Genomic DNA, 15,136 nt, shown 5'->3' on the forward strand with positions numbered 1-15,136 from the left:
CAAGTTCTGGGTTTAGACACAAGTTCCAGGTTTGGGCACAAGTTCTGGGTTTGGGCACAAGTTCCGGGTTTGGGCACAAGTTCCGGGTTTGGGCACAAGTTCTGGGTTTGGGCACAAGTTCTGGGTTTGGGCATAAGTTCCGGGTTTGGACACAAGTTCTGGGTTTAGACACAAGTTCCAGGTTTGGGCACAAGTTCTGGGTTTGGGCATAAGTTCCGGGTTTGGACACAAGTTCTGGGTTTAGACACAAGTTCCAGGTTTGGGCACAAGTTCTGGGTTTGGGCACAAGTTCCGGGTTTGGGCACAATTTCCGGGTTTAGACACAAGTTCCGGGTTTGGACACAAGTTCTGGGTTTGTGAACAAGTTCCGGTTTAGGCACAAGTTCCAGGTTTGGACACAAGTTCCGGGTTTGGACACAAGTTCCGGGTTTGGACACAAGTTCTGGGTTTGGACACAAGTTCCGTGTTTAGGCTCAAGTTCCGGGTTTGGACACAAATTCTGGGTTTGGGCACAAGTTCTGGTTTGGGCACAAGTTCTGGGTTTGGACACAAGTTCTAGGTTTGGGCACAAGTTCCGGGTTGAGGCACAAGTTCTGGGTTTGGGCACAAGTTCCGGGTTTGGACACAAGTTCTGGGTTTGGGCACAAGTTCCGGGTTGGGACACAAGTTCTGGGTTTCGGCACAAGTTCTGGGTTTGGACACAAGTTCCGGGTTTAGGCACAAGTTCCGGGTTTGGACACAAGTTCTGGATTTGGGCACAAGTTCTGGGTTTGGACACAAGTTCTGGGTTTGGGCACAAGTTCCGGGTTTCGGCACAAGTTCTGGGTTTGGACACAAGTTCCGGGTTGAGGCACAAGTTCTGGGTTTGGGCACAAGTTCCGGGTTTGGACACAAGTTCTGGGTTTGGGCACAAGTTCCGGGTTGGGACACAAGTTCTGGGTTTGGGCACAAGTTCTGGGTTTGGGCACAAGTTCTGGGTTTGGACACAAGTTCCGGGTTTAGGCACAAGTTCCAGGTTTGGACACAAGTTCTGGATTTGGGCACAAGTTCTGGGTTTGGACACAAGTTCTGGGTTTGGGCACAAGTTCCGGGTTTCGGCACAAGTTCTGGGTTTGGACACAAGTTCTGGGTTTAGGCACAAGCTCTGGGTTTGGACACAAGTTCTGGGTTTAGGCACAAGTTCCGGGTTTCGGCACATGTTCCGGGTTTGGACGCAAGTTCCGCGTTTGGACACAAGTTCCGGGTTTTGGCACAAGTTCCGGGTTTGGACACAAGTTCCGGGTCTGGGCACAAGTTCCGGGTTGAGGCACAAGTTCCAGGTTTGGACACACGTTCCAGGTTTGGACGCAAGTTCCGGGTTTAGGCACAAGTTCCGGGTTTGGACACAAGTTCCAGGTTTGGACACAAGTTCCAGGTTTAGGCACAAGTTCCGGGTTTGGGCACGTTGGTTTGGGCATAAGTTCCGGGTTTAGGCACAAGTTACGGGTTTGTGCACAATTTCTTGGTTTGGGCACAAGTTCCGGGTTTAGGCATAAGTTCCGGGTTTGGGCACAAGTTCCGGGTTTTGGCACAAGTTCTGGGTTTAGCCACAAGTTCTGGGTTTAGGCACAAGTTCCGGGTTTGGACACAAGTTCCGGGTTTGGACACAAGTTCTTGGTTTGGCCACAAGTTCCGGGTTTGGACACAAGTTCCGGGTTTAGGCACAAGTTCCGGGTTTGGGCACAAGTTCTAAGTTTGGACACAAGTTCCGGGTTTGGGCACAAGTTCCGGGTTTGGACACAAGTTCTTGGTTTGGACACAAGTTCCGGGTTTGGGCACAAGTTCCGGGTTTGGGCACAAGTTCCGGGTTTGGCACAAGTTCCGGGTTTTGGCACAAGTTCTGGGTTTGGACACAAGTTCTTGGTTTTGACACAAATTCCGGGTTTGGACACAAGTTCCGTGTTTGGGCAAAAGATCTGGGTTTGGACACAAGTTCCGGGTTAGGGCACAAGTTCCGTGTTTGGACACAAGTTCCGGGTTTGGGCACAAGTTCTGGGTTTAGGCACAAGTTCCGGGTTTGGACACAAGTTCCGGGTTTATGCACAAGTTCCGGGTTCAGACACAAGTTCCGGGTTTAGGCACAAGTTCCGGGTTTGGGCACAAGTTCCGTGTTTGGACGCAAGTTCCAGGTTTGGACACAAGTTCCGGGTTTGGACGCAAGTTCTGGGTTTGGACACAAGTTCTGGGTTTGGACACAAGTTCCGGGTTTAGGGACAAGTTCCGGGTTTGGGCACAAGTTCCGGGTTTGGACGCAGGTTCCGGGTTTGGACACAAGTTCTGGGTTTGTCGCAAGTTCCGGGTTTGGATACAAGTTCTGGGTTTGAACACAAGTTCCGGTTTTAGGCACAAGTTCCGGGTTTCGGCACATATTCCGGGTTTGGGCACAAGTTCAGGGTTTGGGCACAAGTTCCGGGTTTGGCACAAGTTCCGGGTTTAGGCACAAGTTCCGGGTTTAGGCACAAGTTCCGGGTTTGGGCACAAGTTCCGTGTTTGGACGCAAGTTCCAGGTTTGGACACAAGTTCCGGGTTTGGACGCAAGTTCCGGGTTTGGACACAAGTTCTGGGTTTGGACACAAGTTCCGGGTTTAGGCACAAGTTTCGGGTTTGGGCACAAGTTCCGCGTTTGGACGCAAGTTCCGGGTTTGGATACAAGTTCTGGGTTTGAACGCAAGTTCCGGGTTTGGATACAAGTTCTGGGTTTGAACACAAGTTCCGGTTTTAGGCACAAGTTCCGGGTTTTTGCACATGTTCCGGGTTTGGACACAAGTTCAGGGTTTGGTCACAAGTTCCGGATTTCGGCACAAGTTCCGGGTTTCGGCACCAGTTCCGGGTTTGGACACAAGTTCTGGGTTTGGAAACAAGTTCCGGGTTTAGGCACAAGTTCCGGGTTTGGGCACAAGTTCCGGGTTTGGACGCAAGTTCCGGGTTTGGACACAAGTTCTGGGTTTGGACGCAAGTTCCGGATTTGGACACAAGTTCTGGGTTTGGACACAAGTTCCGGGTTTAGGCACAAGTTCTGGGTTTGGGCCCAAGTTCCGGGTTTGGACGCAAGTTCCGGGTTTGGACACAAGTTCTGGGTTTATCGCAAGTTCCGGGTTTGGATACAAGTTCCGGGTTTGGACACAAGTTCCAGGTTTAGGCACAAGTTTCCGGTTTGGGCACAAGTTCCGGGTTTGGACCCAAGTTCTGGATTTGGACACAAGTTCTGGGTTTGGACGCAAGTTCCGGTTTTAGGCACAAGTTCCGGGTTTCGGCACATGTTCCGGGTTTGGACGCAAGTCTCGGGTTTGGACACAAGTTCCGGGTTTAGGCATAAGTTCCAGGTTTGGACGCAAGTTCTGGGTTTGGACACAAGTTCCGGGTTTGGTCACAAGTTCCGGATTTCGGCACAAGTTCCGGGTTTGGACACCAGTTCCGGGTTTGGACACAAGTTCTGGTTTTAGGCATGCGCTGCTCATACATCTAAACCCGGCATTTGTGATCTGTTAAAAAATCTTTGGACAGATCGCACGCATGTGAAGGAAAAGGACCTCCGCGGGCAGAATGGAGAGTATACCTATCAGCAAAGGATGAACAGGCTGGGTCTCTTTTCGCTTGATAAGAGACACTAATAACGGTCTGGGTGATAAAGGTTTTTTAAATTTATGAAAGGTTTGGATAGAGTGGGTACAGAGAGAATGTTTCCACTTGTGGGAAAGAGCAAAACTAGAGGCCTTCAATATAAGATAATTCATAAGAAACTTCTTTACCCAAAGAATGGTGAGAATGTGGAACTCACTACCACAGAGAGGGGTTGAAGTGAATAGTATCAATGCATTTAAGGGGAGGCTGGACAAGTATATGAGGGAGAAGGAATGGAGGCTTTTGCTGATGGATTTAGATGAGGAAAGACAAGAGGAGGCTCGAGTGGAGCATAAACGTCGGCATGGACTGGTTGGGCCGAATGTCCTGTATCTGTGCCGTATATCCTGTGTAAGATGTCTTCCATTGATGGAACTTTAGGTGATTTCTTGTAATGGCACTTTTTCAAAAATAACCTGTGTCAAACACTAAAACCGCAGTGACGACAGTTTGTATTTATATCGTGCAATATTAACAAATCACACAGGATTGAGAAATGGAAATAGATAGGAAATTACTCGCAGGTCATAGAAGGAGAGACCAAAGCTTGGCCCAAAATGCATAAAGGATCTTTGGTTTTATAAATAGAGGCATAGAATACAAAAGCAAGGATGTTTTGCTAAATTTTATAAAACACTGTCCGTCCCCAGCTGGAGTACTGTGACCAATTCTGGGCACCGCACTTTAGCAAGGCCTTGGGGATACGGTAGCATAGCGATTATCCAGAGGTCTTGACATAATCCGGAGGTGTGAGTTCAAATCCCAGCAGAGCAGCTGGGGGATTTACATTCAGTATCAATCTATGATAAAGAAAGGTTTTGAGAAGGTTTTTGAGGTTCGGGATTCGAGCGCGAGTTCCAGATAGTGGGGTCAAAGCAGTCTTTGTAGTCTTTGCCACTAGTGAGGTGAAGGCGGGGGTAGAGGAGGCCAGAGGTGGGGGGTGCAGGATGGGGTAGAAAGGAGGTTTCAGAGATGGGCTGCATCGAGGCCATGGAGGAATGTAACGAGGAAGACGAGGCGTTTAAACTTTCTAGGTTAGGGGAATGGAGCCAAGGGAGGGTAACGGGGACCTGGCTGATAGGCCTTGATGTGTTGCAACAAAGCATGCAGAGGAGGAAGGGAGGCCCAGGGAGAGATGGCTGTGGGGCTCTGGAGGTGGGAGTGTAGGGGCCAGAAGAGAACTTATTGCTGGAAATGAGCTGTCTGCATTGGAGAGGTGAGAGTGGGAAACACGGGCAGTGCCATGGAGCTGGGCAGCAGGTGATGGAAGAGTACAATTCATACCCTGTATCAAATGCCGCAGAGGTCAAGGAGGGAACCGTGGCTCCGTGGCTAGCACTCTCTTCTTGGAGTCAGAAGATTATGGGTTCACGTCACCACTCCAGAGATTAGAGCACATAAGTCCAGGCTGACACTCCCAGTGCAATACTGAGGGAGTACTGCACTGTCAGAGGGGTAATACTGAGGGAATGCTGCATTGTCGGAGGGGCAGTTTTTTTTTTTAATTTCAAAATATACTTTATTCATATAACAATTTGCACAATACATTCAAAAGTAGTTCAGTACATTCCGGTGCGGTCAGCAATCCCATACATTACATTTGGATGCTAACCACAGTTCCGTTCAATACATTTCTTTACTTTACATTTCAAGGTACGATTCATACAATCCAGGATAAACTGTGGTACGTTCATCAAGTTACATTACATGTGTCACTATACGGTGCACAGTGAGGGTACAGTTACATTTCTTTCCAACCTGCATTACGCAACAGAAATTGTATTATACATGGCACTACATAGGTGTTTGCAGATCCTGGTGCTCTATGTATACAAAAGGTTTACCATTGCAGCCCGAGAGGAGTTTTATACTGATACCAGCCCCCGGGTTTACCGTGGCAGAAGGGCTTTAAACTGTGGCTCTTCCCCACCGTGCCTTTGCGGCGGCTGCACCAATTTTTAGTGCGTCCCTCAGCACGTAGTCCTGGATCTTGGATTGCGCCAGTCTGCAACACGCAGACGTGGACATCTCCTTTCTCTGGAAGACCAGCAAGTTTCGGCAAGACCAAAGTGCGTCTTTCACCAAGTTGATGGCCCTCCAGCAGCAGGTGATGTCTGTCTCGGTGTGTGTCCCTGGGAACAGCCCGTAGAGCACAGAGTCCCGTGTTACGGAGCTGCTCGGGATGAACCTCGACAGCAACCACTGCATCTCCTTCCAGACCTGCCTTGCAAAGGCGCAATCTTGAAGGAGATGGGTGACAGTCTCGTCCGCCCCGCAGCCGACTCGGGGGCACCGTGCCGTGCTGCTGAGACGTCGGCTGTGCATGAACGCTCTGACGGGTAGGGCCCTCCTCACCGCCAACCAAGCTACGTCTTGGTGCTTGTGTGACAGCTCTGGCGATGAGACGTTCTTCCAAACGAGTTCGACAGTCCGCTCAGGGAACCACCCGACAGGGTCCACCCTCTCCTTCTTTCGTAAGGCATCCAGGACGTTACGTGCTGACCACTGTTTTATGGCTTTGTGGTCAAAGGGGTTTTTTGTGAAAAACTTTTCCACGAAGGACAGGTGGACAGGCATGGTCCAGCTGGTGGGGCCGTTTTCCGGCAGCATGGCCAGGTCCATCCTTCGCAACACCGGGGCCAGGTAGAACCTCAGCACGTAGTGACACTAGGTGTTTGCGTACCGGGGGTCTGTGCACAGCTTGATGCAGTCACACACAAAGGTGGCCATCAGGATGAGGGCCACCTTCGGAACATCCTTTCCACCACTGTCCAGAGATTTGTACATTGTGTCTCTGCGGACACGGTCCATTTTGGACCTCCAGACAAAGTGGAAGACGGCCCGGGTGACTGCCGCGGCACAGGAGCGAGAGATGGGCCAGACCTGTGCCACGTACAGCAACCCCGAGAGCACCTCACTCCTGATAACCAGGTTCTTTCCTGCCATGGAGAGGAAGCGCAGCTTCCACAATGCCAGTTTTTGCTTCACTTTGGCGGTACGCTCTTCCCAGTTTTTGCGCACGCCCCGTCCGCTCCGAACCATATTCCCAACACCTTCAGGTAGTCTGGCTTAACGGTGAAGGGAATAAAGGATCGGTCGGCCCAGTTGGCAAAAAACATGGTCTCACTTTTGCTGCGATTGACCTTCGCTCCCGAGACCAGTTCAAACTGGTCGCAGATTGTGAGCAATCTGCGAACCGACTGCAGATCCAAGCAAAAGATGGCAACGTCGTCCATATACAGGGAGGTCTTGACCTGAGCGCCTCCGCTGCCTAGGATCGTCATCCCTCTAATGCCCGCATTCTTTCTGATGGACCCGGAAAAGGGCTTGATACAACACACAAACAAGACAGACGAGAGAGGACAGCCTTGCCTGACTCCAGATCTGATCGGAAAGCTTTCAGTTTCCCACCCATTGATTAGAACTGCGCTACTGATGTCTCTGTAGAGCAGTTGGATCCAATTGCGGATACCCTCCCCAAACCCCATTTTGGAAAGCACGTCCATCAGGTACGTGTGCGATATCCTGTCAAAGGCCTTCTCCTGGTCTAAGCTGATTAAGCAGGTGTCCACCCCCCTGTCCCGCACGTAGGCGATCGTATCCCTGAGTAGCGCCAGGCTATCAGAGATCTTCCTGCCGGGGACAGCGCAGGTCTGGTCCGAGTGAATCACCAGCTCCAGAGTAGACTTGACCCTGTTGGCGATGACCTTTGACAGGAACTTGTAGTCCACATTGAGCAGCGAAATGTGCCGCCAGTTTTTGATTTCCTCCCTCCCACCCTTCTGCTTGTAGATGAGGGTGATGATGCCTTTCCTCATTGATTCTGACATACTGCCGGCCAGAAGCAGACCCTCGTACACTTCCAGCAGGTCTGGGCCCATCCAGTGCCACAGAGCCGAATACAACTCGACCGTAAGCCGTTGCTTCCGGGAGTTTTACTCGTCGCAAGGGGCCGGACGGCCTTTGTCATCTCGTCCAGAATTAATGGGTGGTCCAGACTCTCCCATTCGCTGTCGTCTAGGATCTCCATGATAGACGACAGGAACGACTGGGAGGCCGCGCGGTCTGTGGGCTTGACGTCATACAGCCTGGCATAGAAGGATTTGCTGATCCTCAGCATGTCAGGCTGCGAAGACGTCACAGAACTATCTTCTTCCTTTAGGCTGGTGATCGCAGAGCTCCCCCTGTGTACCTTTTGGAAGAAGAAACGCGAACACATCTCATCCTGCTCGACGGAGCGGACTCTGGAGCGGAAAATTATTTTGGAGCACTCTGAGGCAAAGAGCGAGGCTTGCTAGCCCTTCACCTCTTTGAGTTCCTCCGCGACATCGACCCCCATCGACTGCAACAGGAGCAGGTTATGTCGGAGGGGCAATACTGAGGGAGCGCTGCATTGTCGGAGGGGCAGTACTGAGGGAGCGCTGCAATGTCGGAGGGGTAGTACTGAGGGAGCACCGCACTGTTGGAAGGGCTGTACTGAGGGAGCGCTGCACTGTCGGAGGGGTAGTACTGAGGGAGCACCGCACTGTTGGAGAGGCAGTACTGAGGGAGCACTGCACTGTCGGAGGGGTAGTACTGAGGGAGCATCACACTGTTGGAGGGGCAGTACTGAGGGAGCACTGCAGTGTCAGAGCGGTAGTACTGAGGGTGCACTGCACTATAAATATCAACATAACATCACTGTCATGTATCTTACATTATTATATATAACTGTATCCTAACATGCTATACATGACTGTAATAAGATATGACCTGTAACCACCAGCATACCTTACCACCAGGGGTGCACTTGCAAGAGACAGGTATATAAGCACAGGTCTCAGGCAAGTGCAGCATTCCAGAGCTGTGAAATAAAGGTGCAGGTCCAGAGTGACCTTGACTTCACTACATGCCTCGTGTGAATCTGTACTGAGGAGATAGGACTTTACAGTGGCGACGGGTTACGGGATTACAGAATCCACAGAATGGCGAACAACGGATCAGATGAAAAGTACAATGCGGGAGACAATTGGGAGGAATTTATAGAAAGGCTCCAGCAAAGCTTTGTAACCAAAGACTGGTTAGGCGATGATAAGGCAGACAAGAGAAGAGCCCATCTCTTGACCAGCTGTGGCTCGAAAACACGCTTTAATGAAGGATCTATTGGCACCGAGAAACAGCAAGCAAGTCGTTTGAAGAATTGAGCACATTGGTAAGAGACCACCTGAAGCCAGAGAGCAGCCTACACATGGCCAGACACAGGTTCTACAACTACAGACGCTGTGTGGGCCAGAGCATACCCGACTTCGTGGCGGAACTTCGGAGGTTGGCTAGTTAATGTGAGTTCTCCGATGAACTGAGGAGAGAAATGCTGAGAGACTTTTTCATTGAAGGAATAGGCCACGCAGGCATATTCCAAAAGCTCATAGAGACCAAGAACCTGACCTTAGAGGCAGCAGCATTGGTTGCACAGACATTCTTGGTAGGGGAAGAAGAAACGAGATTGATTTACAATGCAGGTACGACAACTAACGAAATATTGGAACAAGAAGTTCACAGCACTAAACAAGCTGCTACCCCCACACACAGACAAAACTGGGAGAACAGGCTCTCGACAGCAGGCAGAAGCCATCAAGGGCCACAGGAACAGCCATTCACACCTCATCAACCCACAATGCGAGCAATCAACTAGAAGCTCAAGAGAGATCAGCCAGACACAGCTCATTCTTTGGAAACTCTTTGAACAATGGAACAGGGTCTGTGCTGGAGGTGTGGGGGTGGGCACTCGGCAAGGGGATGTCGATTTCAGCAGGCTGTTTGCAGAAATTGTGAATATACAGGGCATTTGGCCCGCATGTGCAAAAAAACGGCAGCTCAGCTGGTATACGAATCGGATGGGTCGGAAAGCGGACAAGAAGACGGTGGGGACAGTACCCGGGACACCGATGTACAGCGGGTCAACACAATCAATGGCCGCTGCTCCAACAACAGGACGCCTCCTATAATGATGAGGGTCCTACTCAACGGGATATCTGTCAACATGGAGCTGGATACGGGAGCGAGTCAATCTCTCATGGGCGCTCAACAATTTGAACAACTGTGACCGCATAAAAGAGACAGACCAAAACTCACAAGGGTCGACACCACACTAAGGACCGAAACCAAAGAAATCGTACCAGTCCTCGGCAACGCCATGCTCTCTGTCACACACAAAGGGACAGTGAACTGACTTCCCCTGTGGATTGTCCCCGGAGACCCCCCAGCACTGCTGGGGAGAAGCTGGCTGGTAAAACTAAACTGGAAATGGAATGATGTCCATGCCATGTCATTAGAGGAACGGACCTCCTGCTCAACAGTTATAAAGCGATTTGAACATCTCTTTCAGCCAGGTGTGGGCACTTTCAAAGGGGCCAAAGTCAAAATCTACATCACACAGGATGCTAGACCGGTCCATCACAAGGCCAGAGCTGTATCCTATGTGATGAGGGATAAGATTGAACACGAACTAGACAGGCTTCTGCGGGAAGGCATTATATCACCTGTGGAATTTAGCGACTGGGCAAGTCCCATCGTCCCAGTCATGAAGCCTGATGGATCCGTACGAATCTGTGGGGACTACAAATCTACCATAAACAGAGTCTCCCTACAGGACCAGTACCCGCTGCCCAGAGCAGAGGACTTATTTGCCACATTGGCTGGAGGTAAACTTTTCTCAAAACTAGACCTCACATCTGCGTATATGACGCAAGAATTGACCGAGGAATCCAAGCTACTCACCACCATCAACACACATCGAGGCCTTTTCATGTACAATCGATGCCCATTCGGCATCAGGTCGGCAGCTGCCATATTCCAGCGCAACATGGAGAGTCTGCTCAAGTCAACAACGGGGACGGTTGTATTTCAAGACGACATACTTATCACGGGCAGGGACACCGACTCCCATCTCCGTAATTTGGAGGAAGTACTAAAGCGGTTGGATCGGGTAGGCCTACGAGTCAAGAAATCCAAGTGCCTGTTACTCGCACCGAGGTTGAATTTTTGGGCAGAAGGATTGCCGCTGATGGAATCCGCCCAACAGAGTCCAAAATAGAAGCAATTCGCTTGGCACCCAGGCTCCGGAATGTCGCAGAACTGCGCGCCTTTCTCAGGCTACTCAATTACTTTGGGAACTTTATGCAGAACTTAAGCACGCTGCTGGAGCCTCTCCACGTGCTACTCAGGAAGGGGTGCGATTGGTTTTAGGAGGACTCCCAGGAACGTGCCTTCAATAAGGCACACAACCTTCTGTGTTCCATCAGTGTTTTGACTTTCTTTGATCCAGGTAAAAAACTAGTTCTCACATGCGATGTGTCAGCGTATGGGGTCGGGTGCGTTTTGCAACATGTCAATAGTGCGGGCAAATTACAACCCATAGCTTATGCCGCCAGGTCACTTTCGCGGGCAGAGCGCGGGTACAGAATGGTAGAGAAGGAGGCGCTCGCTTGCGTGTACGGTGTCAAAAAGATGCACTAATAACTTTTCGGGGCCAAGTTCGCGTTAGAAACCGACCACAAGCCCCTCATGTCCCTCCTATCCGAGAGCAAGGCAATAAACGCCAACGCCTCGGCGTGAATTCAATGGTGGGCACTCATGCTGGCGTCCTACGACTATACCATAAGGCACAGAGCAGGCACAGACAACTGTGCCGACGCGCTCAGCAGGCTACCCCTGGCGACCACGGAAGGGTCTGACGAACAGGACTGTGAGATAGTCATGGCAATCAATGCCTTTGAGTCCACAGGTTCGCCTATGACGGCTCGCCAAATCAGAGCCTGGATGGCCAGCAACCCCACGTTATCCTTGGTAAAAAGATGTGTCCTAACCGGTGACTGGACAGAGGCTCGCGATGCCTGCCCCGAGGAATTAAAACCCCTTCACAGGCGCATACATGATTTATCACTACAAGCAGACTGCCTGATGTGGGGCAGCCGAGTAGTCATGCCTCTGCAAGGCAGAGAGGCATTTGTCCGGGAGCTCCACCGCGAGCACCCGGGATTGTTCTCATGAAGACCATAGCCAGATCCTACGTCTGGTGGCCTGGTATTGACGCGGATTTGGAGCTCTGCGTCCGAGGTGCACCATTTGTGCCCAACTCAGCAATGCCCCCAGGGAGGCTCCCCTGAGCCCCTGGCCCTGGCCTACCAAACCGTGGTCGCGGGTGCACGTAGACTATGCGGGCCCATTCATGGGCAAAATGTCCCTCGGAGTTGTAGATGCATTTTCAAAGTGGATCGAATGCACCATTTTAAACTCGAGCACAACCTCCACCACTGTGGAGAGCCTCGCAACCATGTTTGCAACGCACGGAATCCCTGACATATTGGTCAGTGACAATGGTCCGTGCTTCACCAGCGCAGAATTCCAAGATTTTATAATTGACCACGGCATAAATCACGTCAAGACGGCACCGTTCAAGCCGGCCTCCAATGGCCAGGCGGAGAGAGCAGTGCAAATCATTAAACAAGGCATGCTTAAAATCTAAGGTCCCATGCTGCAGGGTCGCCTGTCGTGATTGCTGCTGGCATACAGATCTCGTCCGCACTCATTGACTGGGATCCCCCCCGTGCAACTGTTGATGAAAAGGACTTTAAAGACAAGGCTCTCATTAATCCTCCCAGACGTGCACGAAATCGTTGAGGCAAAGCGCCGTAAGATGACTGAGTTCCATGACACTTCAAAAAGCAGCTCTTGTTACTGGTCTTGGCATGTTTCCGGTACCTTTGTTCTCTTACTGTCTGATAACAACGTTTGTTGTGATTAGTGGGGAGGGTTCTGGGGGAGTCCGTACAGTGTGCTGTGCTTTAATGGCTCTCGTTCTCATTGCAGGTTCCAACCATTACGGCATTGCAGGGTTTTATTCCATGCAAGCTCTAAAATGTGGCTTCATTGTAAGTAGAGTTAACTCGTGCACCACAAAATGATCTGGAAATATCCCTCGTTGGACTCGCAGTTTATTACAATCTTTGCAATTACTTCCAACAGGGTATGTCCTGCACCAACACGTCTCCACTGGTAGTGCCAACCCGCGCAAAGGAGGTAAAGTATCGGCTAACAGGGAGGGGGGGTTACAGAGTATCGGTACAGGGGGAGGGGGGTTACAGAATATCGGTACCGGGGGAGGGGGGGTTACAGAGTATCGGTACAGGGGGAGGGGGGGGGTTACAGAGTATCGGTACAGGGGGAGGGGGGTTACAGAATATCGGTACTGGGGGAGGGGTGGGTTACAAAGTATCGGTGCAGGTGGTGGGTGGGGTACAGAATATCGGTACTGGGGGAGGGGGGGGGTTACAGAGTATCGGTACCGGGGGTTGGTGAGTTACAGAGTATCGGTACAGGGGGTGGGTGGGGTACAGAATATCGGTACAGGGGGTGGGTGGGGTACAGAATATCGGTACCGGGGGTGGGTGGGGTACAGAATATCGGTACCGGGGGTGGGGGGGGTTACAGAGTATCGGTACCGGGGGTTGGTGGGGTACAGAATATCGGTACAGGGGGTGGGTGAGTTACAGAGTATCGGTACCGGGGGTGGGGGGGTTACAGAGTATCGGTACAGGGGGTGGGTGGGGTACAGAATATCGGTACCGGGGGAGGGGGGGGTTACAGAGTATCGGTACTGGGGGTTGGTGAGTTACAGAGTATCGGTACAGGGGGTGGGTGGGGTACAGAATATCGGTACCGGGGGTGGGGGGGTTACAGAATATCGGTACAGGGGGTTGGTGAGTTACAGAGTATCGGTACAGGGGGTGGGTGGGGTACAGAATATCGGTACCGGGGGTGGGGGGGTTACAGAATATCGGTACAGGGGGTGGGTGGGGTACAGAATATCGGTACCGGGGGTTGGTGAGTTACAGAGTATCGGTATCGGGGGTGGGGGGGTTACAGAGTATCGGTACCGGGGGTTGGTGAGTTACAGAGTATCGGTACCGGGGGAGGGGGGGGTTACAGAGTATCGGTACTGGGGGTTGGTGAGTTACAGAGTATCGGTATCGGGGGTGGGGGGGTTACAGAGTATCGGTACCGGGGGTTGGTGAGTTACAGAGTATCGGTATCGGGGGTGGGGGGGTTACAGAGTATCGGTACTGGGGGTGGGGGGGTTACAGAGTATCGGTATCGGGGGTGGGGGGGTTACAGAGTATCGGTACTGGGGGTTGGTGAGTTACAGAGTATCGGTACTGGGGGAGGGGGGGTTACAGAGTATCGGTACTGGGGGTTGGTGAGTTACAGAGTATCGGTACTGGGGGAGGGGGGGTTACAGAGTATCGGTACTGGGGGTTGGTGAGTTACAGAGTATCGGTATCGGGGGTGGGGGGGGTTACAGAGTATCGGTACCGGGGGTTGGTGAGTTACAGAGTATCGGTATCGGGGGTGGGGGGGTTACAGAGTATCGGTACCGGGGGTTGGTGAGTTACAGAGTATCGGTATCGGGGGTGGGGGGGTTACAGAGTATCGGTACCGGGGGTTGGTGAGTTACAGAGTATCGGGGGAGGGGGGGGTTACAGAGTATCGGTACTGGGGGAGGGGGGGTTACAGAGTATCGGTACAGGGGGTGGGTGGGGTACAGAGTATCGCTACTGGGGGAGGGGGGGTTACAGAGTATCGCTACTGGGGGAGGGGGGGTTACAGAGAATCGGTACTGGGGGAGGGGGCGTTACAGAGAATCGGTACTGGGGGAGGGGGGTTACAGAGTATCGGTACTGGGGGAGGGGGGTTTACAGAGTATCGGTACCAGGGGAGGGGGGGGTTACAGAGTATCGGTACTGGGGGAGGGGGGTTACAGAGTATCGGTACTGGGGGAGGGGGGGGTTACAGAGTATCGGTACAGGGGGAGGGGGGGTTACAGAGTATCGGTACAGGGGAGGGGGGGTTACAGAGTATCGGTACTGGGGGAGGGGGGTTACAGAGTATCGGTACTGGGGGAGGGGGGGTTACAGAGTATCGGTACAGGGGGAGGGGGGGTTACAGAGTATCGGTACAGGGGAGGGGGGGTTACAGAGTATCGGTACTGGGGGAGGGGGGGTTACAAAGTATCGGTACAGAGGGGGGGATCCAGAGTATCGGTGCTGGGGGAGGGGGGGTTACAGAGTATCGGTACAGGGGAGGGGGGGTTACAGAGTATCGGTACTGGGGGAGGGGGAGTTACAGAGTATCGGTATAGGGGGGGGGGGGTTACAGAGTATCGGTACTGGGGGAGGGGGGGTTACAGAGTATCGGTACCAGGGGAGGGGGGGTTACAGAGTATCGGTACTGGGGGAGGGGGGGTTACAGAGTATCGGTACTGGGGGAGGGGGGTTACAGAGTATCGGTACTGGGGGGGGGGGGGGTTACAGAGTATCGGTACTGGTGGAGGGGGGGTTACAGAGTATCGGTACTGGGGGAGGAGGTGTTACAGAGTATCGGTACAGGGGGAGGGGGGGTTACAGAGTATCGGTACAGGGGGAGGGGGGGTTACAGAGTA

At 52.2% G+C, this 15,136-nt stretch overlaps 1 protein-coding gene across 3 annotated transcripts in view; it reads left to right on the forward strand.

Moving 5' to 3' along the window:
• LOC139279447 (uncharacterized oxidoreductase YjmC-like) overlaps positions 1-15,136 on the forward strand; it is a 465,174-nt gene that overhangs the window by 237,315 nt on the left and 212,723 nt on the right. For all 3 annotated transcript variants that reach the window (XM_070898573.1, XM_070898574.1, XM_070898575.1), the window contains 2 exons: positions 12,508-12,569; positions 12,664-12,717. In XM_070898573.1, coding sequence (XP_070754674.1) covers positions 12,508-12,569; positions 12,664-12,717 — 116 coding nt within the window. The remainder of the gene's footprint in view (positions 1-12,507; positions 12,570-12,663; positions 12,718-15,136) is intronic.

Source organism: Pristiophorus japonicus, chromosome 14 (assembly GCF_044704955.1).
Source record: "Pristiophorus japonicus isolate sPriJap1 chromosome 14, sPriJap1.hap1, whole genome shotgun sequence".
Classification (NCBI taxonomy): Eukaryota; Metazoa; Chordata; class Chondrichthyes; family Pristiophoridae; genus Pristiophorus; species Pristiophorus japonicus.